The 26,584-nt window shown below is 49.7% G+C and overlaps 12 protein-coding genes across 12 annotated transcripts; 4 read left to right on the top strand and 8 right to left on the bottom strand.

Moving 5' to 3' along the window:
- Positions 1 to 483: 483 nt before the first annotated feature.
- P174DRAFT_495505 (putative monooxygenase) lies at positions 484 to 2,606 on the bottom strand (the record flags this gene model as incomplete). Its single annotated transcript, XM_024830866.1, has 2 exons — positions 2,259 to 2,606; positions 484 to 1,996 (listed from the first exon to the last, which is right to left on the bottom strand). Exons 1-2 carry the CDS (start codon positions 2,519 to 2,521, stop codon positions 484 to 486), a joined length of 1,776 nt encoding a protein of 591 aa, XP_024679765.1. The 5' UTR covers positions 2,522 to 2,606.
- A 327-nt stretch (positions 2,607 to 2,933) lies between these two features.
- P174DRAFT_424009 (2,4,5-trihydroxytoluene oxygenase) lies at positions 2,934 to 4,019 on the top strand (the record flags this gene model as incomplete). Its single annotated transcript, XM_024825166.1, has 1 exon — positions 2,934 to 4,019. The coding sequence occupies one exon, from the start codon at positions 2,934 to 2,936 to the stop codon at positions 4,017 to 4,019; it is 1,086 nt and encodes a 361-aa protein (XP_024679764.1).
- A 444-nt stretch (positions 4,020 to 4,463) lies between these two features.
- On the bottom strand, positions 4,464 to 5,984 carry P174DRAFT_376628 (transcription factor domain-containing protein; the record flags this gene model as incomplete). The annotated part of the gene is made up of 2 exons (XM_024822703.1): positions 4,464 to 5,727; positions 5,788 to 5,984. 2 exons carry the CDS (start codon positions 5,982 to 5,984, stop codon positions 4,464 to 4,466), a joined length of 1,461 nt encoding a protein of 486 aa, XP_024679763.1.
- A 795-nt stretch (positions 5,985 to 6,779) lies between these two features.
- P174DRAFT_375490 (putative short chain dehydrogenase/reductase) lies at positions 6,780 to 7,967 on the bottom strand (the record flags this gene model as incomplete). The annotated part of the gene is made up of 5 exons (XM_024822627.1): positions 6,780 to 7,116; positions 7,192 to 7,286; positions 7,341 to 7,469; positions 7,627 to 7,855; positions 7,927 to 7,967. 5 exons carry the CDS (start codon positions 7,965 to 7,967, stop codon positions 6,780 to 6,782), a joined length of 831 nt encoding a protein of 276 aa, XP_024679762.1.
- Positions 7,968 to 8,716: 749 nt separating this feature from the next.
- Positions 8,717 to 9,882, bottom strand: P174DRAFT_395121 (NmrA/HSCARG family protein; the record flags this gene model as incomplete). The annotated part of the gene is made up of 3 exons (XM_024823665.1): positions 8,717 to 9,173; positions 9,232 to 9,652; positions 9,709 to 9,882. 3 exons carry the CDS (start codon positions 9,880 to 9,882, stop codon positions 8,833 to 8,835), a joined length of 936 nt encoding a protein of 311 aa, XP_024679761.1. The 3' UTR covers positions 8,717 to 8,832.
- A 614-nt stretch (positions 9,883 to 10,496) lies between these two features.
- P174DRAFT_515099 (F-box protein) lies at positions 10,497 to 11,709 on the top strand. The gene is made up of 2 exons (XM_024832131.1): positions 10,497 to 11,240; positions 11,299 to 11,709. The coding sequence occupies exons 1-2, from the start codon at positions 10,782 to 10,784 to the stop codon at positions 11,662 to 11,664; spliced, it is 825 nt and encodes a 274-aa protein (XP_024679760.1). The 5' UTR covers positions 10,497 to 10,781; the 3' UTR covers positions 11,665 to 11,709.
- Positions 11,710 to 12,360: 651 nt separating this feature from the next.
- Positions 12,361 to 14,181, bottom strand: P174DRAFT_454020 (uncharacterized protein; the record flags this gene model as incomplete). Its single annotated transcript, XM_024829199.1, has 5 exons — positions 12,361 to 12,663; positions 12,730 to 13,005; positions 13,124 to 13,500; positions 13,561 to 13,829; positions 13,907 to 14,181. The coding sequence occupies 5 exons, from the start codon at positions 14,179 to 14,181 to the stop codon at positions 12,484 to 12,486; spliced, it is 1,377 nt and encodes a 458-aa protein (XP_024679759.1). The 3' UTR covers positions 12,361 to 12,483.
- Positions 14,182 to 14,516: 335 nt separating this feature from the next.
- P174DRAFT_395117 (bZIP transcription factor) lies at positions 14,517 to 15,671 on the bottom strand. The gene is made up of 2 exons (XM_024823664.1): positions 15,504 to 15,671; positions 14,517 to 15,444 (listed from the first exon to the last, which is right to left on the bottom strand). Exons 1-2 carry the CDS (start codon positions 15,637 to 15,639, stop codon positions 14,657 to 14,659), a joined length of 924 nt encoding a protein of 307 aa, XP_024679758.1. The 5' UTR covers positions 15,640 to 15,671; the 3' UTR covers positions 14,517 to 14,656.
- A 582-nt stretch (positions 15,672 to 16,253) lies between these two features.
- Positions 16,254 to 17,497, top strand: P174DRAFT_395115 (zinc-binding alcohol dehydrogenase family protein). Its single transcript, XM_024823663.1, has 2 exons — positions 16,254 to 16,405; positions 16,456 to 17,497. Exons 1-2 carry the CDS (start codon positions 16,294 to 16,296, stop codon positions 17,400 to 17,402), a joined length of 1,059 nt encoding a protein of 352 aa, XP_024679757.1. The 5' UTR covers positions 16,254 to 16,293; the 3' UTR covers positions 17,403 to 17,497.
- A 624-nt stretch (positions 17,498 to 18,121) lies between these two features.
- P174DRAFT_444907 (uncharacterized protein) lies at positions 18,122 to 19,462 on the bottom strand. The gene is made up of 2 exons (XM_024828205.1): positions 18,455 to 19,462; positions 18,122 to 18,400 (listed from the first exon to the last, which is right to left on the bottom strand). Exons 1-2 carry the CDS (start codon positions 19,166 to 19,168, stop codon positions 18,335 to 18,337), a joined length of 780 nt encoding a protein of 259 aa, XP_024679756.1. The 5' UTR covers positions 19,169 to 19,462; the 3' UTR covers positions 18,122 to 18,334.
- Positions 19,463 to 22,681: 3,219 nt separating this feature from the next.
- On the top strand, positions 22,682 to 23,599 carry P174DRAFT_434216 (SDR family oxidoreductase; the record flags this gene model as incomplete). The annotated part of the gene is made up of 1 exon (XM_024825853.1): positions 22,682 to 23,599. One exon carries the CDS (start codon positions 22,682 to 22,684, stop codon positions 23,597 to 23,599), a length of 918 nt encoding a protein of 305 aa, XP_024679755.1.
- Positions 23,600 to 24,903: 1,304 nt separating this feature from the next.
- Positions 24,904 to 26,304, bottom strand: P174DRAFT_463296 (uncharacterized protein; the record flags this gene model as incomplete). Its single annotated transcript, XM_024830247.1, has 5 exons — positions 24,904 to 25,216; positions 25,478 to 25,620; positions 25,677 to 25,898; positions 25,958 to 26,062; positions 26,125 to 26,304. 5 exons carry the CDS (start codon positions 26,302 to 26,304, stop codon positions 24,904 to 24,906), a joined length of 963 nt encoding a protein of 320 aa, XP_024679754.1.
- Between the last annotated feature and the right edge of the window lie 280 nt (positions 26,305 to 26,584).

Below are 26,584 nucleotides of genomic sequence, written 5' to 3'. Positions count from 1 at the left end.
CTTATGAGATGATCAGGACCCTTGTCTGGAAATTGATCAAGTCCAGATTGTGGTATAGGTTCAGTCTGTGGCTGGTGTAAGGTTGAGCTCCGGGGAGTTCTCAGTTGCTGTATCCTCCCTGTCACCTAAGTCTGTATATTGATTATGGTCATGTAATAAGGAGAATATCTTGCTAGATCTCTTGCTACTGTAAACAGCGCGACATGGTATGAAGTGGGGGTTTAGTTAAGGCGTTGTGCTGTGTCTGCCAATCTGTAGCTCTGGGATAGTGTCTGGCAAGGTACCCTGTGTATGTGAGAGCTTAGACAGATCGTTGCATAGCCCTGAAGGCCTTGTGACAGGTTAGGGAATGGCACATATAAATATGAAAGATTACTTGTTGCAATATTAGACTTTGCAGATAATATACAGTAGGGTAAGATCAGACAAAGAGCAAGCAGTGACAGTAACAAGAAAATTTGCAGATCAAATAATCAATCAGTTTTAAGACAGACACTTTTCAAGCGCGCCCAGATTACTTTTCAGGCCATATAGGTCTCTGCTCATGGCAATAACGATGTTATCCGGCCTAACAATCACATATCGAGCGCGAGAGTCACCAAGACGACGCATGAACTGCGCAGAGCTATATCCTGGACGGACGGGGTACCCAATGAGCAGGCCCGCAGGTGCTACACGACAAACCGGCCATTGACTCCCACCGGGGAGGTGCTCTGATGAGTCGGAAGGATCGAACTGCACAATTGACTGCTCCGATAACACTGCAGGGTCCATTCCAGACTGCCGCAGCACCTGAGGGAGAGCGACCAGTTCCTGCTTTGTTTCAGAGGACTGGATAGGGGCGATGACAAGAAGAGTCAGGATGGTAGGGACGCGCCGCAGCGCCTGATCGGACAGCTCAACCCTCAGGACCGGGGCATCTGTATGACGTGTTTGCACGTAGACCTGGCCCAGCTTGATCCCTCCGCCGTGCTCGGTAATGAAGCCGCCCCCGACACAGCCGCGGTACCCTTGGCTATCTGCTCCGAACGGCCCGAAACGTATACCCAGAGCCCCGAGGAAACCATCGGCAATGTTCAGACAGGCGAGCTGTACCGATAAGGACCATGAACCTTCTTTGTTGCATAACTCGCCGTTCTGTCGGGTCAGCCGGGCGGAATTATCAGTGCCCATGCGACGTTCGTCCGCCCATGCCTGAAGAAGAGATTCCCGCAGAGTCCGTGAGTGCGCCAGAGAGTCAATCTTGGTAAGAATGGCGAGTCGCCAGGCTAGCCCGACGGCGTCTTGGACACCACATGCCACCCCTTGCCCACCGAACGGCGGGAATACATGTGCCGCGTCTCCAATTAGCATGGTCCGCTCGGTAAACCATTTATTAACGACGCGGTGACTGAAGCGGAACGGGCGACAGCGAAGCACCTCAATACAATCCCGGGGAAAAGTTACCTCTGCAGGGCAGCCGCCGTGCAGCGGCCGGATGTTTCGTGTGATGAGCGGGGTGAGATGCTCCCAGAATATGGCATTTGCGTCCATCGAGTCGTCCCACTCGGGGACCGCAAATTCATGGCGCCACAGTCGATCCGAATGCGGACCAAAGCGGCCACAGGCTACCGGCTTTCCAGGTGGCCGGCAGAAGTGCCAGTTCGCCGGCCAGAAGAGGTCGTATACCGATTCAGGGTCAAGTCCAGCCGCCCAGAGCGCAAGGTCGGGGTGGCTTTGCGGCGTGGGGAGGGTGATCTCGAGATTGGCTGCTATCCATGTGCCTTCGTACTCGAAGATCCCGGGTTCCTGACGGACACCAGCGGACGGCTCCAGGAAATGTTTGCGGACGATGCCTCTTTTGCCGTCTGCTCCGACCAGCCAGGCGGCGTGAATTTGGTGGGGTGCTTTTTTGCTGTCGAGGTAGTGAACGGTGACGCCGTCGGCGTGCTCGTCGCGACTAACCACTTCGCAACTTGATTGGAGGGTGCAATATTTTGAGGAGGACACCAAGTGCCTGAGGAAATACTCTGCGCAATCAGTCAGATTGGTCCATCGCGAATCATACGAGATTCAGTGCGCGGGGTTCTTACCCAGCCGCGGTTGGCTCTGCAGGATGGTACTCGGCAGAGCATGTTCCAGCACATCCGAGTCAAGTTTGGTCCTGTAAAAAGGTTCGTTCTGATGGGTAGTCGTATGAAAATTCAGCGAGTGTAGCTCTACCGTGTAGCTGAAATTAGCTCTGATTCTCAAATGAACTGATGGCCTGGATATAGCACCTACCCTGCCCTATCGAAGAGACGTGCTTCCCCAGTCCTAGGGTCCATAGGCTTCGAAGAGCATCACCTGTGAGTACGACTCCTCGAGGATCCTGTGTGATGTCATGCTCTTTCTCAAGAATCATGGACTTGAGCAGAATCAGTTTATCTCCTTCAAACGGATATAAAAGGTATCCACTTACTTTAACCTGGTGTCTTGCCAGAGCAAGCCCTAGAGTGAGGCCTGACGGGCCACCGCCAACAATAACCACGTCGGTATTCATTGGAGAACTGAAAATGCAGAGAGTGGAAAGGGTGGCTGTCAGGCAAGTTTATTATAAAAGGGTCTGCAATTTTCTGATATAGGACTTAAAACACTTTAACATTTTGCATGGTGTGTAAATCAAAGAGTGAGTATAGTTAGTGACTCCGAAGTTGTCCCGCGGCGAGTCTTGATATCCGCCAGTTGGGAATTCTCCCGCGGGAACACATGGGATGGCGAGGTTAACAGATTTTGTCCCAACTATTCAGATATAATATAGAAATAGAACTCTTTATTTGTTTCATCTTGTTAGTATACCTGGCATTCTCTCCATCATTGACAGAACGAACACAGACTAGCTTAGGTTGCATTTTCCACGCATAACATCACAGCATACTACTACAGGAAGGCACAATCGCATCGCAAACAGCGAGATGTCTCTGTTCATCCTCGACGTGATTGCTCGTCTGCCTAAATCATGGCAAGACTGGATTTTCCCACCGTCCTCAATCCCTACCGTCACCAACAACCCATCCAAAATCCAACTATCCCGAATCGGACACGTCTACTTCGAACACAGAGACCTGGAGAAATTCGACAAATTCGCCAAGGACTTTGGCTTCATACCCGAGCAACGCCAAGGGAACACCATCTACTACCGCGGCTACGGCAAAGACCCATACGTCTACGTCGCCTCGCAGAGCCAGACCGGCCGATCACGGTTCCTAGGCGGCGCCTGGGTAGCTAAGGACGAGGCGAACTTCAACAAGGCCGCAGCGCTCCCAGGCGCCGTCCTCAAGGAGCTCGACGAGGCCCCCGGCGGCGGCAAGCTGATTACCTTCGCCCGACCCAACGGCACCTTCTTCCACGTCGTCTACGGACAGACCGAGCGCAGCGTCGACACCTCAACCGAGCAGCCCCCGTCCGCGACACACGAGTCGCAAGGGCCGTACAACACACCCTTCCAGAAAAAACGACTAGGCCAGTTCCAGCGGTACCGCGAGGCACCTGCGCTGGTGCACAAGCTGGGCCACTACGGGTACGTGTGTCGGGAGTTCGACACCGAGCTCGACTTTTACACGTCGAATTTCAACTTCGTGCACTCGGATATCCTTAACCTACCGCAGTTCCCGCACGTCGATGTCCTGACTTTCATGCATCTGGATCTGGGAGCGGAGTACTCCGACCACCACAGTTTGTTCCTCCAGCGGGCGCCGCCGAATGTCCGCAAGACGTACCTCCATCACAGCTCGTTCGAGGTAGCGGACTTTGACGAGCAGTTGATGGGGCACAGGTATCTTGCTAAGAAAGGGTGGAGGTCGGTTTGGGGCGTGGGACGGCATATCCTCGGCAGTCAGATTTTCGATTATTGGTATGATAGCAGTGGGTTTAAGATCGAGCATTACGCGGACGGAGACATGGTGAATGAGGATAATCCGACTCGGAGGGAACCTGTCGGGCCGTTGTCCATATGGGGTCCTGAGGTGCCGAAGGACTTTGGGGACAATAAGGCAAGGTAGAGTGGCGGTCGTTATGTAGAGGTATAGGAACTCTCTGGTCTAGGTCGTGTTGGCTAATATGTAATATTATTGTCTTATTATGTTAATTTATAATGTACGCATTGTCTCAGCCTTGCTCCATAACGGTACATAAGTGTGCTTCGGTGATGAAGAGAGGGCACCAGCGGAGGTGCAGCAACGGATATAACCATGACAGGTGATCGAAGTCCCAGACGAAAATAATCATAAAGGCGAGAAAAAGTCAAACGAAAAGTCAAGCCCAGAAAGGTCAATTCCGGGTTCCTGTGGTGTGGGCAACGGGTCCCGCGGATTTGGGGCGAAACCAAGAAGTCCCCTCCATGGCCGAAAGGGTCCAGGCACGTGTATCAGGACCTGGCCAATGTCATAGGAGGAGAGGGGACCATGGACAGCACTGGTAAACTTCTCGAATGATGCTAGTAGAAGTCAGACTTCAAGCCATGTCACGGTAGAAATCAAAGTAACTATTTTGGACCCACCTTTGAGTGACCTGGGAAGTGCCCATATCCTGGCAAACTGCTCCAAAAACAAAAGTAGTATGTTCCTCTCTGCCTGGAGACGATCGGAAAGTGTAGGCACTCCAGGCGTGGCCTCGTGCATTTCATGTAGGTACAGTAGAATCAAGGTACACAATACAATCAGACAAATGGCTGGGTCGACAGTCGAACAGTACCGGCTGTCCCATTCTCTGATGACAGCCACAATGTCCTCGGAGTGGGCCAGTGATCGCTGCCAGGATGTCATCCACGCCGAATCGTCCGAGGGATCAAACGTGATTGTGTTCAAAAGCCGTGCTGCGTGAAGATGAAGTAGACAGACAAGCCGCGCATGATGGTCTACGCTGGATTCATTGGCAAAGGCGTTGCGAGCTTCGCGGAGAAACTGTGGGGGCAGGGAAAGCAGCACGGCCGACAGGTGATCTCCCAATTGAGAGCGTCTCTGCTCAAGACTTTCTGAGGGGCTCTGCCTCCGTAATCGAAAAATAGCTGCCGCTTCTCTTAGGAGAGTCGTTGTGACAATATGCATGTTGAAATATGAGGCAGGGGTACTGCGGGCGCTCATCTCCGCCGAGATGCGCCACAGATCTCTAGTATCCGTAGGCAGAAATTGTTCTACAGGACTGCCATCTTGGTTATCGCTCAAGCCCTCCAACGAAGTAGCTACCAAGGCAGTCCGTATGCTCTCCTTTTCCACGACAAAGGGGGTGGCTGCCATAATGTTCGAGTACGAGTCCAAGCAGTAGATACACCACCAAACGTATCTCCATTCTTCCAGGTTGGCGGGAGTGGTCAGGATGTCGTCAAATGAGCTGTACCGATCAGTGGAATCTAGCTGATGTAGTCCTAATCGGAGAGCTTTGCGCGAGACACGACTGATATAGTCCCATGCATCCCCACCATGACCCTGATGGAAACGATAAAACGCGAGTAGGCAGCTTTGCCGGAACGCGTCTAGCAGCAGGGCCGGCTGGGTCGGGCCGTCCAATGGGTCATTCTTTAACAGTTGTTGCAGACAATCATCGATATTGGCTACCTGCGAACCTTGCGGTAGGCCGAGAGACTTTGCTGTGACAGCAAGGACAGTAAGCAGAATAGAACGGTTGATCATTCCATCCTCGTACTGCTGGAGAAACTCGTCTTTCCGGAATAAGGGCATGGAATAATGGACGAAGTCGAAGAAGTCATGAACTCTAATATGTGGCGCAATGTTAATCAACTCTGAGACAAGAATGGTTGGTAGCAGGACTTACAGCTTCGCCTGCATCTCTGGGGAAATCCCTAACTCCGAGGACACGGATGGCCCAGCTCCGGGGTCAAGAGGTGTCAACCCGGCAAGGAGAGACTGCGGCTGTGAGGCACCATCACCCGTTCCGAAGCCAGCAGCAGCATCCAACTGGAATCCCGTCGCCGGAGAAGCAACAAAGATGTCGGAAAAGAATGAAGACATGTGCTCGTCACTCTGCTCAGGAGTGACAAATGAATGAGCGGCCTTTTCTGGGGACCTGGCAGTGCGCCTCGCTGCTTTTCGTGTTCCCCTGGCTGGACCTGGTTTCTTCTTGGAGGACGAATAAATGCAGGCAAAACCTCTTTCATGACATCGAGAACAAACAGGCCGTTTCTGGTCACCTTCAATGGGGGTGAGTGATGATTCTTCTCATAACAGAATTCTGAATCAAGGCACTCACACTTTACTTTTCTCCTAAAAAGGGTTAGTCGGGCTAGTCAGGCGAAATCCGGGGTATGGATAGAACCACTGACGAAATGCATTTGTCGCATACTCGCAAGTTGCTAGCCCCAAGACTCTGCGAGACTTGTTCTCGGGCTACTGCCGAGTCGGAACGGCTAGAGGCATTTGGAGACATTATCAGTCGAGTCTCCCTTCTGCCTGATCTAAAACAAATCGCTACATCTTCAAGATTGCGGGGCTCGATGATGTGTTTGAAGCTGCAAGACGTTGGCTTTGCGGGGATGGACAGATTCATGTCACATGACGTGGCTGCATTTCTGACTATCATAACAAAACTAGCCAATCGGATGATCTAAATTAAAGTTGTTGCCACCCTGCCGGATCCACTCATTGTAGCCTCTCTCATTGGGCGGTACCAAACGTCCAGTTCCTCCGCGGACAAACTGCTCGCTGTCACTCTATATTCGCATGTGCAAAGAGAATCAATATCCGTCCCATCATTCGATGTTTGAATAAAATCGTCACACATTGGACACGACCTGTCATGCATGCAGATCAATCCCTCTTCAACTTCTTCAAATGAAACATGCGTGCAAAGAGCCAATCAAAGAAGCCAAACCAAAGCCATCCTCCAACGAAGAACCGTATCAACTTGCTCTTATTTCCTTCCCACAGCCATTTCTTGTATGATCGCGAACCAGTATGTTGCACTATCAGCGCAACCACACTCTTGGCGTAAGCATCGCGGCTCATTGCACCTTCCTGACTGTGTTGAACGCGGCGATTGTACTCTGGCAGAATGCCTTGATAAAGAGAGTCTGGCGCCAGTTGGCGATCCTCCCGAGCAATGCGTGACTGGACGCCTCCCGTAATGACTGTGGTGACTTTAATTCTTCAGGCATTTCATCACAATATAAGTTTTCAATCTAGTACAAGACGCGAGTTCTGGAGGATAGTGAGAACGTACCCAAATGGAGCTAGTTCAATACGCATGGTGTCGCTCAAGGAATGCAAGGCTGCTTTGGATGCGTTGTAGACGGAACCGAAGACGTACGGCATCACCTAGAGCAGTCAGCATGGTCTTTTCAGGTATGGCTCCATATCTGCCGTGCTTACTCCGGATACTGATCCAATTTGCACAATTGTCCCCTTAGCTTTCACGAGCAGCGGCAGGAATGTTTGACACATCAGTATCACGGCAAAGAAGTTTGTTTCAAAAAGCTGCCGGGCTTCCTGCAAGTCTACCTCCATTGCAGGGACCGTATAGTCTGTATTCACAATATCAACATATAGACGATCAAAGAGCAAAATTCTCCTCGTAGTCAGTACACTCACTTCGACCACTGCGATTGCGAACGGTCAGCCTTGGATGTCAACAGAGATGAAGCTTGCGGGCATTCACATACGCATTGTTGACCAGGTAGTCCAGACCTCTGGAACCTACGCGCCTCTCGATCTCAGCATAGCATTGCTGTACACTTTGCAGATTGTCGACTGTGAGTGGTAACGTCTCGATTCCTTTTGCTTCCAGACTCGCAAGGTCTTCACGTCGTCTCGCTGTCGCAAACACACGGAGACCTTTTGCTTTAAAGGCACAGCAAAGCGAATAGCCTATGCCTCCAGGGGAGCATCTAAAACACATACATAATAGTTAGCCAATTGCAATCTAGAAAGGGAGGTCGAACTGAGAGCGTGTTCGCACCCTGTGATGAGAACTGTTTTTCTTTCGTCTGCACTAAGCATTGCGACAAGCTGTCAAAGCACTCCGGTCAAATAGTGCAGGCAGCGCAATACGTTTATCTTGAATACCTTAAATCAGCGGTGGAATAGCTAGACGCCAGAAGCAGTGGACATTTCAAGTTGAAGCAGGAGAGGCTTATATTGTAGTAAGGGCTCAGCACTTAACCTGGGCCAGAAGGTCCTTTGAGAATCGCGTGGATCAAACAGAAAATGGTGATATCTGTTCCATAATAACTAACCGAATGAAAGACGACGACCAGCGTCACATGCAACTCAGACAATGTCTCGCCGATGGCTTATCTAGGAAGTAGAGTTCCTCCGCGGAGGACTGAGATATCTTTGATGATTCGAGGGACTTGAGACGACATCAAACTGCAGTAACTTCACTAATCACCGGAGCGAGACAAAAGATAAAAATTGTCAGCATCCATGCTTTGGCGTATTTCACAATGAAGGTCTTCATGTCGCACAAATAATACAAGTCCGTCTCCAACATACTTGACGCCCTTACCTACCATTGAGCTGCATATTAGCAACTCATACACCCTGGGAGCCCTGGGGATCCTTCGGTGTAATTTCCAGTGGAACCTTTTGCGATAAATAGCTCTTCGGCGTGACATAATAATTATATATTTTTGCTAGAGAGTAGTAGCGTGCCTGAGAGAGTTCTGCAAGAGAGACTAAAAGTCATGGAATTAAACGTAGTGATACGATTGTTGATACATACTCATTTCGTCAAGGTCCAAACACTCAGCAAATGGGTGATCAGCCAGCGACTGGGTTTAAAACACGGTTATATGAGATTCACTCCACCTGCCACACGCATTGTTTCTATATACGACTCACCACTTGGCAAACTAATTCATCACTACTGAAGAAATGCGGCCTTGTTTCGCACCAAGAAATCTCTCCAGCTCGTTGGCTGATACCCAGCCTTCTCGAGCCAGTCATTGCTCTCTTTCAGATCCCTGCCATTGTAGTAACCGGGTTTCTCAATGAAGAGGTGGTTCTCCAGTAACTCTTCGCCAATTGGACCGGGAATAAAGCTCTTATAGGTATCGGAATCCACCCGCACAAATCGAGCTTTCTGTCCGGTAACCTCCTCGAACTCGTCGAGGATTCGAGTAGGGGTGTAGTAGTCTTCGGCGGCGAGGATCTGAGCACCAAGAGACTCGGAAGGATTCCTCAACGCCACAGCGACGTATTTGCCTGTGGACATCATCAGTCTCGCTATTCCAGTACACTCTCGCAAAAGATTGTCACATACCCATATCGTTCTCGATGTCGACCAGTGGAAATTTGGCATCCTGGCTCACAGGGTACGCTAGGGTGTAGACCCCGTCCTCGCCCTTACGCAGCATTCCCGCTTCAGAGTAATTGGTCATGAAATACCCCGGCAGCACGAAGGTAGCAGGCACGCCAATGGACCGGATATACTGCTCCACCTGCGCTTTCTGGTCAAAATGGGGTACATGTTTGAGCCGACCGCTAGAGGTCTCGGTGACATTGAGCAAGGAGGAAAAGATCAGATGCTGGACGCCGGTTTCTTTTGCTGCGTCGGCCACGTTCTTCCCTTGAACCAGTTCTGCATCTGCGCCGGCAGCGCCCCAGGCGGGAGTGGTCACGAGGAAGACCGAGTGGCTGCCTTGCAGGGCCTGGACGAGAGACTCCTTAGAGTTCATATTGGCCTTGGGAACAGTCAGTATGTTTCCAGTGTCTCGTCGCGTGAGAGGCTAAAACATACGTTTCTGAGTTCAACACCTTCCTTGGACAGCGCTTGAGCTGCCGGCTTCGTCGCGTCACGGGTGATACCGCGGATCTTGAATTCCTGGGAGAGCTTTGCATCCTGCAAGATTGTACGAATGACAGAACTGCCTTGCTTCCCTGTCGCGCCGAAGACAGTGAGGATTTTGGACATCTTGGTGAATTGATGGCTATGATAGTCGATGAAAGTCCAGTCGTTGGCAATTGAGGATCTTGTTGATGGATGGATATGTTTGCTGAGGATAATGTCGTCCTTTTATCCTCAGTCTTGAAGCTATACATCAGTCTGGCATGACAAATGATCGTCACGACTCGGTCTTGGCACTGCCGAAGATTACCAAGACAGATTCCATCAAACTGTGGCTTGACTCGTCAGCTCGGCCTCCGAATCAACCGAGCATCCTGCATATTATTAATCCCGGAAGCTTGTTGCGGGTTCTGTGGGTCTGCGGGCAGAACCAAGCTATCTATTACTATTGGCTACTATTACCCAATTAGTTGGTAGTAACTCCCCAACCTACTGAGTATAGTTGCTTAGGTGCATCCTAAATCATAACTGTAAGATCAGCATCGCGTCTAACTTACTTTAGAGTAAACACCTAGAGCTACTATAATTGATGATGATAGGTTCTAGATACTTCGATAGGGGACTAGGGAGTAGGGCAGGATGTTTATCTTATAGGCCTCTAGAGTAATATATATATTCCGTGAGTACTTCTTAACAGCCAGGACCATGTGTTACTATAATCTACGATTCAACACGTTGCAGTTGGTGAAATGATAAAACAAGAGATATGAAGTCATTATATGTTCTTTCGTAGCAGTTGATCTATGACTGGCTCTAGTCTTCTTTGACGCACTCAGGGATATCTCAGCAGGTGGACGAATCATATTCCTTAGCGAAAGACAAGATTCTGCACTATTAGCGAGCTAATGTATAGATGACTCACGGATAACAACATTAGTATCCCTAATAAACTCCCAGCAAGGTTGCATGCCAATCTTTATACCACTGCATTGCAATCAACAACCATTCTCCCAAAGCAATCAAAGATGGCATCCTCCTCAACACACAAAGCATTCGGGATTCCCGAAATCCTCGAAATGATTCTCCTCAACCTGGACATGCGCACGCTGCTTTGCATTCAACGAACATGCCGCTCCTGGTTAAGCATGACCCGAGACTCGTCAGCCATACAAAAAGCCCTATATTTTACACCCACAGAAAATTCAGCCGGTCAAGGAAAAGTCCAGAATCCCTTATTGGTAGAAACATTCCCAGCCCTTTTCAAATTCATGGACCCCGATAACCCGGAAGACGACTATGAATACGACGAACCCACCCTCGCCGCCTTCGACATAATGAAAACTCCCTCCAAACTAGCTGCGTATCTACGATCAGAAGCAAGCTGGCGACGGATGTTGCTCCAACAGCCGCCAATGTGCAATTTCGCAGTCTGCAGGTACTCAACTGGGGGATACGGATTCAGCCATGCGTTTCTTGAGGTTCCTGTAGGTGATTGACAATTGTCTCGAGACATTATGAGCAAGCCATTGATAAACGTGACAGCAAGATCCAAGAGTGTTCGCAGATGGCTTGCGGATGGGTGATTTCTTTGAGGCGCTGTTGTTCGGCGACGATGTCCGCTTTGCGACTTGTCGGCTGAAGCGTGTCATATGGTGGAAAGGAATCCCGCAGAGCGGGCTGTCAATCTGGACTGAGATGGAGCTACTGATGGGGAAGACAGTTGACTCTGATATTGTGGTCTCTCTCCATTCGCATATTACTCGGTGTCATGATTCTGACGATGATGATGAGACACCAGAGGATGAGAAGGCGATGGATCGGATTAAAGCGGCGTATGAGGAGTGGGGGATCCAGCCTAGGCATTTGGGGAAGACCAACCAATGGAGTCATTCTGACTGGTGGGAATAGCCATTTACCTGGAATTATCATAAAAATATATGGACAGTATGCCAGATGTGTTATAGAAAGTCCGGCAAGAGCTGCTTCTAGATATAAAGGACGTTCCCATGAGTCGAAATCAAGGTTCTTTCTTGTGCCCTCCCAGTCCTGGACGAGAGTAGACACATTTCGCTCTCCATCTAGGCTCATAACGATAGCATTGAATTGGAGACTACATTCTGTAAACACATGGAATGAGAGGATTGGATAAACATCTGTTGAAAGTGGCGCGTTTCGGCTGGGTTGGGTTCTTGTTTTTGGGGTTGGTTTTAACCACTCTGTACAAAGGTGAGCAGACTTTTTAGAGCAACCTTCTTAAATACATTTCAGCTGCTGATCTTCCAGACCCAGTCTGCTACCACGATATTAAGCTCTTTATCTTAAAGACCCAAATGGCAAGTGTGATGGCCTTTGTGCCATCACTAAGCTTTGCAATCTCAAAGGCCAGCCAGAAGGCGCCGGATGGTACAAGGTTCCATTACAGCGCCTTTACTACCTTATCAGCGCCTTATGATTTAAGGGAGCCGCCGCAACATGCGATGGCATGAGCTCTCTCATCACCACTCCCCGCAATACCAAAAATATCATACCTATACGTCGCGCGTGGTCTATATATATGCATAGAGAGCAAAGTCTTCAAAGCGTGGTCCGCTTCAGCAAAAACAGGGCTATCTTATATAGAATGCTAGTATATAGCATCTTACTCTTCCTCTCCGTTATTGTGCAAAATCTCCCTTGCCGGTCCCCTCTGCGAACCTGCGAAAGCTCAAAACCCATGCGTTGTCACAGTTATCCCGCATCCGCTACTACATCCGCCGTTACGTCCGCCATTGCTTCCGCCGTTGCTTCCGCCGTTGCCTCTGCCGCCACATCGACGATTCCATCCGCTTCCACCACTTCCATCTGTGTCTCAGCCTGCACGAGATCGGCCCAGTCCCGAGTGTACAGCTCATCCCACCTCCCATCGTACTATCGCGTATCCACGCATTAGCACCCACCGTCTCTAATCACTCTTAATGTACTCGGAAAACACACCTTAACCTTTATCCTTCCAAGCACATCTCGGAGGTCGCACGTATCCTCCATGGGAATGCTCGTCATGCTGTGCAAGTACCTCTCTGAGGGAAAATTGGGCGGTTGGTCAGGTCGCCACATGGAGGAATGACTCAATGTGGGTATGAACTCTTGTGTGAACGTCGGCCGGAAGGAGAACTTTTCCCGATATATGGGTTCCACCAGCTTTGCCTTGTTGCGGTTGCTGCTTAGCACCAGCGCGCGGTGCAGCCGGCCGTATCGCCTTCGTAGTCGGATCTGTTGCGAGAAGTTGAGTCAATATCTCGATGTCGGGTATGGCGATTTTTGAACAGGAATGATGGGGTTAGTGCGCTAATGTGGGCTACTGTGAGGAAGGGATTGTGTCATGTCATACCAATATAGAAAATCGAAACTCAAACAGTTGCTCCAGCGACATTCGCCCATCTTTCCTCTTCCAGTCATCTAGCAGCGCTTCCCACGCTTTATGTCCTTTCCAGTGGACGGAGTGGTCAGCAGTCAGCTTTTGTATCGGCGGCGCTGCATCCGAGCGCGCCGCTTGCTCTCCCCAGGCCTTGGCCCGCAAGACGTCTCTGGCGCTCTCCAGCCTCCTAACCGGAAAGTCCGCGACCGGTATCGCGCGTTTTACAAGGATATGTCGTTTCACGGTGTGTTTTAGGTCCGGGGTCAGAGTCGCGATCTCTTTATGATTCGCCGCCCAGAACCATTGGTGTCTGGGCAGCTGTACAGGTTTGCGGCGGCGTTTTGAGTTCTCTGGAGGAGGGGTATGTTAGTAGGTCCATATTTTTGTAGCTGAAGCACAGAGTAGCTGACCTGGGATGACACGATGGGAGCTAACCGTCCACGTGTTGACGGTGCGCTCGATGGTACATTCTCTCGACCGCGAGATGCCCAGGGAGATATTCGCCGATGGAAGCTGGGAGAGCGAGACGCCGAGATTTCCCGAGAGTGTTGTATTCGAGGATCTGGTCACAGTGAAAGCCCCCGTTGTATCCGACTGCGGCTCCGTGGTGAGGTCTTCATCGCCGGAAGAATTGATATACTGTAGACAGATGTCCTGGAAGAAGAGCTCATGTCCAGCTCTACATAATTTAGCGCATGCATTAAAGGAAGACAAATTGGGGAAAGGTCGAGCTCATGCCCCTTATTGATATTATACTCCAGAATAGTCGTTTCGAGATTGAATCGGGCGGTGATGTGGTACTTGCCATGGTGTCGTTCTACTGTGATGAGGGGATCAAGCAAGTAGATCGATATATAGGGCCCGCTGGACGGGCCTCGGAACCATTGGTCTTTTACGGGAAAGCACGCGATATTCTTCTTGCTTGGCTCGTCGAATGAAAGGTTAGAGGGCGTTGCTTGGATTCCAGGCTCAACCAGACCAACCAAAGAATGGGGGTCGGAGAGCTGTTCTGAGGCGGCGTCAGACGCCATTTTAGCTGGTTAAGTAGGACCTTGAATATGAAGGTGAATGTCGATGCTGGAGATAGAAAATGTAAAAGGCCAGGGACTCAGCAAACCTTTTTTTTTTTTGTTTTTGGCGTGGCTGGGATGACCCCTCGTCTCAGCCCGCCACTTGGAACGAAGCACGTGTGCATACTAGCCAATACTACTAACTATAATAAAGGACAAGCTATAATTATAGTAGGGGGGTTGTCACGGGCTAGAGCCATGTAACCCCTACAATTTAATATCACGGCTTTATTGGTTCAGATATTCCTGCTCCTGATCCCATGAAGGACCACCAGTACTGGATTTTGTCTCTGCGTCTCGAAAGTTGATTGAATCTGACCATGTCAGAGACACAGTCTCTCTCTTGTTTGTGACTGTAAGGATACACAATTGATAGGAGTTAACAGGATAATCCAAGTACATTTCAGCACCATAATATTCTCAAACCAACAGTAAATTAGACAACCTGTGTTCTTCCCGCCCCGAGGATCCCTTTCCAAAGAAGAGGTTTCTCGCCCCTCTGCCGTCGCCATTTATTTGTAGAAACCAGTAGGTCAGGACAGCCTCTAAGTACCCAGTGCCACTTGATGGCGAACGCCTCGCTGGCCTCCCAGTTCTGCGGGTCCCAGGGAGCTCCCCAGACAAGTAGCGTTGCGCGGCTATCACGAGTGTCCCAGAAACATACAAGGTCATGACACAGCTCATCATCATCTAGGGCGTCTCCAGCCACAATCATATTATCCCGCATCTGCTGGAAAGGAAAGACATCCAGCCACGGATGATGTGGAACTCTCCGCTGTAAGGACGTTGGGCTTAAGCTTTGGGGAACATCTATTTCTCGCACCCCTGGACAGGACTGACTGAACACGGAAACTGCTTCATCCGCACATAGCCACTCAGCAGACATGCCTAGTGCAATGACATTTTCATAAGCCGCGCGTAGAACATTTATTCTACTGAGAGAGAGGAGTTGGTCTATCTCTGGGGAGCCGGAAAGGTACTTTTCCAGAGCGTCTCTTTCAAATTGGTTCATTAGTTCGTGGATATTTGGCGGTGCAAAGGTGCATGTAGAGTGTTGGTCCATAGTTAATCTGCATAATATGGCAGCGACATGTGAGACGGTGTTAGCTGCAGCAGATGCACTCCTCATGAGTTGGAGAGGACGACCACTGTCATGGCTGGGGTCCACAAAACAATATGCCTGACCACTGTGGCCAGTATTGTTATTCTTAGCGTGACGTTGCCCTGCAGTTAGAAAAGTTAACCCTCTTTAGTACCCCATCTAAGAAATAAGGACAACTAACGATATGATCTTTGATTTAGTCGGTTTTGTAATCGCCGACGCGTAACAGGGTCACTAACTCCAGTCCAATCCTCTTCCGAAGGTGCTTTCTGTTGTTGCGGTAACTGCTGTAATGGAATGGTGGGAACCATTCCCATGCGTCTTATGACTGGACCTGCATTAAGGTAGGATCCTTTGAGGTGAACTCGGAAGCGGGGGGCGTTATCCCTATTTAAGATGAGTACATGCAGGATCTTAGTCTAACTACACTCGTCAGTGGTATTTGTCAGCCGGAACAGTGAATTTGACTGGCTGAAGGGACGTTCCAGGCCAGGACTAAGTTGCTGCTACTGAACCTTGGTGCGTTCCGACCATGTTGAAAAAGAGGGCAATATTCTACGACAATATAGGTAGGACATATGACTTTTTAGTTCATTATAGTGCAGTTCTTACGGCTACTTTATATCATCAACATGTTGGCTGGTACATGGTCTGAGGAATACGGATACATTTGTTCAGTGACAACTTGCAAGACGGCTAAAACTGCCAGTGTGGGTCAAAGACATTCAAAGTTCCAGAATTATGGATCCGAGTGGGGCTAGCAGCAGGAGCTAATGCAATGTGATTACATGACCAATCACATTGCAGTTGAACATATGATCCAACATTGCTGATATCCTTGGCTTAACTGGGCCTGCAGTAAGGGATTGAACTTACATCAATCCGCGAGCTTAGACTCGAGCAAAAATTCTAGGCTGCTTCTTACTGAACTGCGCATGCTCGTATCGAAGTTTTATCGACTCTAAATCAACATGCAAAAGGCCATCGCTGTCACCAGATTGAACTCCCCTGCAGTTCTTGTGGAAAGACCGATCCCCAGCCCAGAGGAAAACCAACTTCTGGTCCAGGTGACGGCTGCAGGCTGTAAGTCAATGTCCGCCGCTGGAAATCAATTTTTCCTCATAGAATTCTAGTAAATCCTCTTGATCAGAAAACGCGGGATGTCGGCTTGTTCTTCAAAGGGCCCGCTCAAGTCCTGGGTCACGAGCTTGCAGGGATTGTGGTCAGGCGTGGTGCAGGAACGAAGGCATCGCAGTTTGCAGTGGGTGAGCACGTATTTGCTCATGTGAACTTTGTCCCTGGCCAAGAGCTCAAAGACTGTGGCGGTCTTCAACAATTCGCCTTGGTCGATGCCCGATTTGCCGCCAAGGTCGCAGGCACAGGTCTGTCGGATGAAGAGGCCGCTGGCATCCCCGTCTGTGCCATGGCATCTTTCATCGCTATGTTCCATTCGACTGGTTTAGGCCTGCCGTTACCACCGGCCGTCGATGAGGTTAGTGCAGACTTTAAGAATCATGCTATCCTTATCGTCGGCGGGGGATCAAATTGCGGTCGATTTGCTGTTCAATTCGCTCGCATGCTCGGCTTCGGAATGATAGTCACCGTTGCCTCGTCACGGAATACCATAGAGTTGAAAGGTATGGGGTCCACGCATGTGATTGATCGTTACGCTGGCCACGACGAGATTCTACGCCAGATACGAGATGTCACAGGTGACGAGCTTATATATGCGATCGACACGGTAAATGTAGGGCCCGCTCAGAACCTCGTCCTCGCGGCACTGTCAAACACCCGGAAGGGTTGCCTCATCACGCTGAACCCAGTGGATGAAACTGAGACGGACAAAGCGCTGCTTGAGGAAAAGGCAGCTGGCTACGACAGACGGCTGACTTTCGGGTTCAGCGCGTTGTATCCGGAGGTGTCAATGGTGTTCTGGGAGAATGTGGTGGGTTGGCTGCAGGCCGGGCACCTTTGCCCACTAAAGTGCGAATTCATTGAGGGGGCTGATCCCGACAGGATTAACGCGGCATTGGATGGCTACAGAGACGGCCACGGGCAGAAGACAGTTGTAAGTCTATGAAGACAGAACCTCGGAATGAAAAGGAGTTGTATCGATTGCAGAGGAAGCTCAGGTTGGAAGACGACGTATATTAGGAAAATAGCCGTCAAAAGAAGCAAAAAACGTATCTGATGCCTTGCTCTCCTCCCTGAATTGATTGCAAAACATCCCAAAGTTTCACCGGTTGCCGCGTTGGTTTCTAGGTCAGTTGTCATGGTGTACATAGACGCTAGTAATACTATTGTTCAAGCGATCGCTATCCAAGCAGTCAAGCGGTTGAAAATCTCAGAAAACGAGTCTAGGTGCCAAAAATACTAATAGATGTTGGGCAAACTACTTGTCTTTAGAGAACAGTGAATGAGTCCATAGCTTGATGATGGGTACTCAGCAACTGACTCACCCAACTTCATAAACCCACTTATCATTCCATTCTCTTCCCCTGACCAATCCACCTTGGGTAGCAATGTAACATACAGAATTGATGGTCGTCCGCCCAGGACAGGATCGACCCAAAGGTGGATAGCTTCACAGGCCAACTGGCGATTACCATGACTCGTCTAGGGTTATTGTTCGCGAATGGCTATCGTCATGGCCAGGTAATTCGAAACCCAGTCAGTGGATCCTTCAATGTGCTATCTCCAGATTGCAGCCGCAGACACCTTCGAAGGCATGGCCATCCACTTGACGGCAAAATCCTTGTGTACGCCTCCCATCGTTACAAATAGTTGCTAAGAAGAAAGCTTCAGTTAAAATATGCCTATGTATATACTCCTATTAACACAGCACGACTCTTCAGAGTACATTATCTTGCCTCACCGTCAAAACCACACCTCCTTGTTTGGTGATAGAAGTGATGGAATAGCCATCATTGGGTTGAATAGGGTGAATCCGGGGGGAACTTATAGTAACAACCGGTCCAGGCTCCATCGAAAGTAAAAGACAGACTGTGCATCTCAATAAATGCCAGGAATCAGACGATAAGGAACCCGGTCCTTGATTGCCTGCCACTGTTCACCATACTTTGATTCGAATTAGTTTGTCTCTCATAAATAGCCATAGACACAGCGACTCACCCTGTCCAGAAGATATCTGTCAAGAACTGGAACACCCCGAGTCGCGAAGTCGTAGAAGATGAACGAGAAGACGGCAATGCCCCATGGCCAGCCACCCGAGGTGAATGCATACGCGGCTCGCCAAATCGTGTAGGCGCCGTAGTTGATATGTCTTGCTGCAGAGAATAATCCGCCAGCATACGGCTTTCCTTTGTTGGTGGGATCTTTCTTAAAGGAACGTCTTTGTAGTTCCGAGGTGGCCTCTACAAGAATACCGCCCATGTAGAACCCGACACCGGCAAGCAAAAGTCGATACTGAAGAATGCCAGAGAAGCTTAGCCGGCCCGGCGCTTGTGCTGTAATCACCCAGACCGATAGGATAGTATTCAGCGAGTTGCATACAGTGTTGAAGAGTGCAATGACAATTGCTGATGATGGTGACATTTCTTGTTCCAAGACGAGCAGTGCGTTCAAAATCTGCTTCACACTGCTACCGAGAGCCATAAATGAAATAATAGCATAATAAGGGTGCAGTTGACCCGTCGAGTCATGAACAATGAGGTTGCGATTCACTGCTGTAGCACCGACGAGCTCGACCAAGCTGGATGCCCAGCCTCGCTGAAGCAGGGCGTACTGGAAAAGAGAATCGGCCGCGCGTAGCCCAATAAATGTTAATATGCCCAATGGATTGAACTTTTTCACGCGAGACACATTGTCACGGAGCTTGCTAGGCATGGTGCACAAGTGCAAGATTCTTCTTGTAAAACAACTGCAACTGATGATAGGGGAAACTCAAATATGACAAACAGTACAATAGTTTTGTGTTCCTTTTTCACCTTCTTCCTATGTAGCACTGGGCTTCAATCATGTTATATATTTTTCTAGGCGTGTCCCTTATTGAATCTGTTCATCATCTTCTTACCCACCAGGCGGAGAGTCTCTGAGCGAAGGGGATTTCTAATAACGGCGGCATCGGTCGTCCGAAGCCCATGGGCTGAAGTTTACGCAACATTGTTTCGAAGATCTGATTAAGCCCCGGTCATTGTCCATTACTAATGAAACCTCCCATGAGTAGGCATATATTGTTCCTGAGGGATTTCAAGTGGACGGAGAATATGTCCCGACCGGGCCGATCGGACGCCGTGGCGCGCGACATGGCTCAGGAATCACTACTACATACTAACTACTGGGGAAGGCGACATTATCCTCCTCTGTGGATTTGGTTACGGGTTCTAAAATTTAAACTCAAAGTCGCAGTGGTTTGGGTCTGACTATGGTTGAACTCACCCGAACTCACACCAAATGCAACTCTAAGCAGAACTAAACCCAGCAGGTTAAGCCACCTAGAACCCACGGGTCTACGGGTCGGTTTAGGCCTCAGGTTTCCAAGGCCCAAAACCCATAGGCTGGGTTGGCGGAACATGAGAACCCAACCCAACCTGCGAAAATGACAACTCTAATCTAGACTATCTACTATATCAAGGCTTCCTCCTAATATCCCTTAAGTACTTTATTAACTAGTTTCTGAGCTGTATGAGGCTGCCTGCCCTTTTTAATATAGTTATATAGTGTTATAATTAAAATACTATATTCACACACAATATTAGAGATATTTAGTTTTTCTTATGCTTGAGCGGCTTCACAGGCCTTAAGGAGGTTAGATTTATTATATTTAGAAGATTCTAGTATATTGTGAGGTTGGAATAGCTTCAAGAGGTTAAAATATCAAAAATTAGTGATTCCAGTGTAATTGGTGAAACCGATGTGGCTCACCCACAGTGGGAAGCAGTGTGGGTGGGCTAGTCATGGATATGCCCCTGTAAGGCCTGAATGATCCAGTCCTTGATCATCTGGTGGCTAGAAGGCTGGCTAGCAATATAGAGCGGGGAAATGAGAGCACAGGAACGCACTATCTGCGAAGTTGAGGACGGCACTTCATTGTCCGGCCAAAGCCACAGGAGTGCGAAGTGAGGCACCCCATTGCGTAACTCTGTCTAACGATGACAGCAATATCTGGAGAGGTGTTTGCTTCGGTATTGCATCTGTATTCAGTAAGGTGTGTCTGCATATGCCATTCATTGCGAGGTTAGTGGAATCGGATTTTGACCGACTTTTCTGATACCGTCCACATACTTCTGGCGTGCCATATGCAATATGCTAGGACTACTTAATTGGAACGACCTGAAAGCCAAGCCAAGTGCATCCAGGCATGACGAGAGATGCCCCGCGGTACCAGTCTAGGTATAGAGAAGCGCGAGGGTGTTCATACCTGCGTGGCAGCCCAAAGACGTTCAGGGAGAAAAACATCTTCTGAGCGCGAGCATCCCATCCAAGCTGCAACGCAACGGGGAGAATATATGCCGACCTGTGCCGAGATACTGCAGTGTATGCAAGATGCCTCAACAGGATTTAGCAGCTGCAATATTCGCCTTTGGACGCATCTGTAGCTGCCAACCAGATCGAGAACCTGGGGCTTATCGTAACGCCCAGGAGCAGGTTGATAAGATACAGTACGGAGAAGTTACCTACCTACAGCCTACTTCTTTTCACACTTCATTGGCCGTTTGTAACAAAGTACCTGACGTAAAGGTATGATTACCTGCTAAATTACTCGGTTGATTTTATAGAGGAAAACAACATGCCACGAGGCAAAGAAACCCAGGATAGACTCGAACCTTGAGATGTAAATCTCATCAAGACAGGACAAACCCTGCCCGCCCCACTAGTTTCGTCTTCAGAAGTCATGGTAGGAGAAGTAAGAGTTAGTCTCTTGCGTTGAGAACTCGCCAAGGGCGCACAGTTGCGCTAGTTCGACAGATTGAGGCAACGGATGATGGAGATATGCGAAGGTCTCGGTCATCACACGGAAGACACTTTCGGGTCGCATAGGATTCACCAGATTCCACAGAGTCATCTTACCAGCCCCCAGACGTATCCAAGCTCGATCCGAAGAGTCTGATGCTCCAAGAGGCCATGCTTCTTCGGAAGAGCCAGCATCGATGGACGAGAAGGTCAAGATGCCAAGGGCGCCGGCAGTGGCTCACAGAGGATCCTTGTGTTCTTCCTTGATCGGTTGACTCAACCACTTGTTGAATAACGACGTGCATCGAGACAGGTGATACGATTCCCATAAAGAGAGACGATGGGTTGGCGGCAGTCCAAGGTAACGGTCATGGACAGCCGTCACGGCGAGAGTACCGTGCATCAGGGATAGGCAGTATAACATGTCAGTCAAGTCCAGCAGTCAACATCTCTAGGTTATTAGACTCACGGCAAAACAGAGTTTCAGCAAATAATTTTGATAGATCTCTACCATTCCCGAATCACCGAGAGAGGATAGGCTTCCGTGACGAAACCGGTTGAAAGCTCTCGATCTTGCGGATCAAGCATGAATGATGTCGTGTCCGTCGTCGGCCCATACGGCCTTACTGATAGGTGCCTGTAGCGATGACATTCCACATCGCTGGACTGTCGCTTGATTTTGTCGGTGCTCAGGGAGCGGCTGGAGATCCGGAATGTTGAAGTCACAGTTGCAAAGGGCCCCATAAGTACGGCATCTCGGGCAACGCGGTCTTGTCTCGTCACACTTCGAAGTAAAGCTCTCATCGTTCAGCTTGACGGCATCCGCAGTGAGAGTGCATCTCGACTGACCTTCAATTTTCGCAATTTGAAGTTTCGGCAGCCAAACCGCGACTTGCGCTTAGTGTCATTCTTCTTTCCGACTGCTGGAGAAAGGCGAATGCATGCTTGATCTGCATGGACGACGGCTCACCGATAGATTTAGCACCGGTAGGAATGCGGACCTGCCAGAGTTTGATGCGCTGTGGACAGAAGCCGTGTCGTAAAACGTCCGTGAGATGGCTTTTAGGCGCTATGCTATCTCCGACCCTTCTCTTCCGGTATCTCCGCCTGTCTGATCTCAGGCTGATCTGAACGCCCTAGCCTCTGCTCGGAACTAGACTGTGATGATTGGGCGCCCACTGGCTGCAGTCATGATCATGTCCCACATTAGTAGAAATGTCGGCCCAGTCAGGTCACAATTGACCAATCCGGGCGGGTCAAGCTTGGTACAAGTGATAGACTTATAAATTGCCAGCAAATCCCAGGGACAAAGTACAAGTGATAGACTTATAAATTGCCAGCAAATCCCAGGGACAAAGTAAGTACACCTTCTACCAATCACCAAGATCTCCCTCAGAACAGAAACCTTTCTTTCACCTTCAAGTCCCTAATCCGTTTAACTTCACTATGCGCATCTTCGTCACCGGCTCCACCGGCTTCGTCGGCTCAGCCGTCGTCAAAGAGCTTCTCTCCGCGGGACACAAAGTCCTCGGCCTAACCCGCAGCGAGAGCGGAATCAAGCAACTTGAAAGCCAGGGCGCAGAAGCCCTGCACGGTACCATCGAGGATCTCGAACTCCTTAAGAAAGCCGCCTCCGAATGCGACGCGGTCATCCACCTCGCCTTCGTCCACGACTTCGCCAACTACGCCGGCTCCTGCGCCACGGACCGCGCCGCCATCACCGCCATGGGCTCCGCTCTAGCTGAGGCAGGAGGAGACCGCGCCCTGGTAATCACCTCCGGCACCATGCTGCTCCCGCGGGGCGAGCTAGGTGACGAGGACGATGCCCCCGACATGTCCAACCCGATGTCTGCGGCCCGTGGCGCCTCGGAGCAGGTGTGTCTGGATTTTGCGAAGCAGGGCGTGCGGGCTAGCGTTGTGCGGCTTCCGCCTACGACGCATGGCCTCGGATTCTCGGGTTTTATGGGTCCGTTTGTGAGGGTTGCGCTGCAGAAGGGCGTGGCGGCGTATCTTGGTGAGGGCCAAAACCGCTGGTGTGCTGGGCACCGCGACGACGCGGCGAGGCTATTCCGGCTTGCGGCGGAGAAGGCCACGCCTGGGTCGATCTTCCATGCGGTGGGTGAGGAAGGTGTGCCGACGAAGGAGATTGCGATTGCAGTTGGGAAGCAGCTGGATATTCCTGTTGTCAGTATCCCGCCGGAGAAGGCAGAGGAGCATTTTGGCTGGTTCTGGTTTGGTGCCGTGGCTGACAATGTGGCCTCGAGCGCGAAGACGAGAGAAAGGTTGGGGTGGAGTCCTCAATGTACGACATTGATGGAGGATATCCCGGTTATTGTTGACTTTATGAAGTCTCAGGCAGTGTAATTTGGGTAGCTGGAATGTTGATATTCGGCATTAGGATAGTATATGGGAGTAGCTCAACTACATTTCGATGGTATTCGTCCAGTTAATTAATGGTTGAAAGCATACGAGTAAGACCAACAAAGATCAAACCTGTGCCACCCGTAGAGACCTCGGCGATCTAGCTTCACTGTCCAATGTGGGATTACATATCACTGTATCTCTCGGTTGATGTCGAAATAAACTGTTCATATAATCCATATCCTCTTCATTGCATCCCCAACTAGGGGTTACATAGTCTCCTAATTGTCTTTCTAGTACTTGAGACCGCCCATGGACAACCGATGTAGGACTATTAAACCCCAACTGCAACTTCAATACCCAATACGTTTGCCTCTATCATCAGCCCCTTTTCTCCCCCTTAATCATCGTCATCAAAGGGAGGAAGTACTCCCAGGTTTATGCATGAGTGAAGGCGATTGAACTGTGGCGTGAAAGAGTCAATAATAGAAGCAGGGTTTCAACTATATTAAAGTAGGACTTACCTGCTGTTCTCCGCAACATCTAGCATTCTCTCTTTTAGACTCACATAACTCCTTAAACTCCTCAACAGTTGAAGGAGATTCAGTAACTATATATGGATGGAATGTTAGGCGTGGTGACATGACAGGCACCTTGTAGTAAGTCTTACGGGGCTGGCAGTCCACTGAAAGACCCCAAGGCACAGGAGGTCCACAACGCATGGCTTGGGAGTAGTCTGACTCCTTACGACACTGCCACTTCGTTCTGAGGAACAGCAGATTATACACCCAATAGCTCCTACGGCTGTACGGATCGTCTGTGGGCTGGTCATTGAATAGCCTGGTCCTCAATGGGTAGCAAGGAATCTATTGTACAACATCACATTGAAGAAAGCTCCACTTTTCTTTTTTTGCCTAATCAGGTGTGTTCTGCTAATAGATCTTATTGATCTGCATATATTGCAGATCGATCGGCATCTAAGATGAACTATACGGCATCACGGGTCCATTAGCCTGTATTAGGTATAATTTGCGAATTTTACATTGGCTCGGCAGATTGATCCGCGGCTGATGCATAGGATTCATCATCTGGTCAGTTAATAGAATTGGCCACGTTCCAAGGCTTAGAACACTCCGTAAAGTACGTCTTTTACCTGGACCAATAGTCGCACTAGCAGAAAGTCCGTGTACTCCCGGGAAAGCTGACTGATCACTGATCACTGACCACTGTCCGCTGCAGCTGGCTAATATACGTGTGTGATAGAAGGACACTCAGCATTAACGTATTAGGGTACATATATCTATGTCTCACTTGACCTCAAAATACACTGTTTTTGTAATCTTATTGCCCGTTGCGCCACCCACTAGACCATCAGTACTTTCAGAATCACCATTCTGCGCTTGACGTTGCCCATGGACCGATGCATGAGTTCCCAGCCCCTCATTGATAGTAGTATGATCGCGTACAAAGTGGCCCGAAACCGATGAGATGGCATATTTGTCACCCGAGAAGCCATGGCGTTCAGTAATAGCGAATGCATTGTGACTCGGTTGGAGTTCGATCATCAGGCGGCCAAGCGATGGGATGGCTGTGGTGATTATGCTGAGGTTCATCATCACTCTGCATCTGTCAATTTATGAACTCTCACCACGGCGTTGGTCTGGTTACTTACTGAGCCCATATAGTGGAGTTGATGTTTGCCCCTGTGTATGATTAGTACCGGGTTTTGTGCACGGATTGGGATGGTCGATCTACTTACATGTCCGGTCAGGCGAACTAACTGCAATATTCACGTAGTGCATTTGGATCCCGGTTGCCACACATACACTGCATACCTGTCAGCTTCAGGGGCTAAGTGGAGTTAGAGACTGCGTTGCGTACATCAACCGAGTGGCGAGCATGGCCATGATCCGGAGTCGCTTCAACCCGCTGATCTGGACTTTCTGGAGGACGACACAGGGCAGGAAAACCAGTGCTGCATCGGTAAGAATATTCATAGTCCAGATGTAGTTAGAGAGCGCTTCCTGATTGATTCTTTATCAGTCGGAACCCTTTAGGTTGCATTATGCCCGTCACTCACTCGATTAACGCATCGGCCTGTGACGTCCCACGGATGAGGCAGAGCGCATTGGAATGCCAGAGCCACGATCGAGGAAGATGTCCATAACCCAATTACCACCATCAAGCCCTGGCTAAGTCGCAAGACGTTGCCCTGGGCTGTCAAACTGCGGAAAAGTAGCGCCAGGGAGAATTTGCTGCAGGCGACAGTTGCAAGCAGGGGGATTTGTGTTCCGTACATGTACTGGGAGCTATTAGTCTAGTCGCCTTCGGAGACACCTCTGGGTCTAGGATGAATGTCACCTTATCGAAGGAAGTCAAGTCGTCGGTAGAAACGGCTCTTATCCTCTTGCCGAGTCCATGGTCAATGGATAGCTGAACAAACGCGCTCTGGAGAATTCCTAGTCCCTGTTATACGCGATCAAAGTTAGACCTTGCAGGAATAAGCCGTGGCAAGGGGACCGTCATACTGTGGCGCCCGCGAGCAAGATATCATCCGAGTAGACGGCTCTGGCGATATACCATCTTGTAAAAAGTCGCACAAAGACAGTGGTCACAGTCAAACTTAGCAAAGTATAGACAGTGACAGCGACATACCCACTGTGGTCCTCATCTGAGATGGGGAATAATGGTGGTAATGTGCCTGCCATGCCGGTTTATGTAGTACGTACAGATGCAGGCCGATCAACAGCAGAGAAATATATGCGAAACCGGAAGGATATCACGGGCGCACTGACAGCACCAGAGAAATAGTTAATAGTCTGTTGCACGGTCTCTGATTGGCCTGGATAGGCTGATAGCAATAGGGAGAGTTATAAAAGCACGAGCCAATCAAATATGTGGAGTATGTCGAACTTAGCTCCAAACTAACCCCTTTCTATAGGTTTGACCGGCCATGTGCCAATGCTTATCCTTGAAGCTTTAATCCAC

The sequence above is a fragment of the Aspergillus novofumigatus genome, assembly GCF_002847465.1.
Source record: "Aspergillus novofumigatus IBT 16806 chromosome Unknown P174scaffold_7, whole genome shotgun sequence".
Taxonomy (NCBI): Eukaryota; Fungi; Ascomycota; class Eurotiomycetes; order Eurotiales; family Aspergillaceae; genus Aspergillus; species Aspergillus novofumigatus.
Note: the sequence above shows the minus strand (reverse complement) of the source record. Positions and strands in the feature narration are given on the sequence as shown.

Excerpts from the sequence above, each read along its gene's own strand:
- P174DRAFT_515099 (XM_024832131.1), top strand. The coding sequence starts at position 10,782 with ATGGCATCCTCCTCAACACACAAAGCATTCGGGATTCCCGAAATCCTC. Across the intron at positions 11,241-11,298 it reads ATGCGTTTCTTGAGGTTCCT|CAAGATCCAAGAGTGTTCGC; the intron begins GTAGGTGATTGA and ends TAAACGTGACAG.
- P174DRAFT_395117 (XM_024823664.1), bottom strand. The coding sequence starts at position 15,639 with ATGGGAATGGTTCCCACCATTCCATTACAGCAGTTACCGCAACAACAG. Across the intron at positions 15,445-15,503 it reads ACTAAATCAAAGATCATATC|GGCAACGTCACGCTAAGAAT; the intron begins GTTAGTTGTCCT and ends TTCTAACTGCAG.
- P174DRAFT_395115 (XM_024823663.1), top strand. The coding sequence starts at position 16,294 with ATGCAAAAGGCCATCGCTGTCACCAGATTGAACTCCCCTGCAGTTCTT. Across the intron at positions 16,406-16,455 it reads CCAGGTGACGGCTGCAGGCT|TAAATCCTCTTGATCAGAAA; the intron begins GTAAGTCAATGT and ends ATAGAATTCTAG.
- P174DRAFT_444907 (XM_024828205.1), bottom strand. The coding sequence starts at position 19,168 with ATGCCTAGCAAGCTCCGTGACAATGTGTCTCGCGTGAAAAAGTTCAAT. Across the intron at positions 18,401-18,454 it reads ACAGATATCTTCTGGACAGG|TATGGTGAACAGTGGCAGGC; the intron begins GTGAGTCGCTGT and ends TTCGAATCAAAG.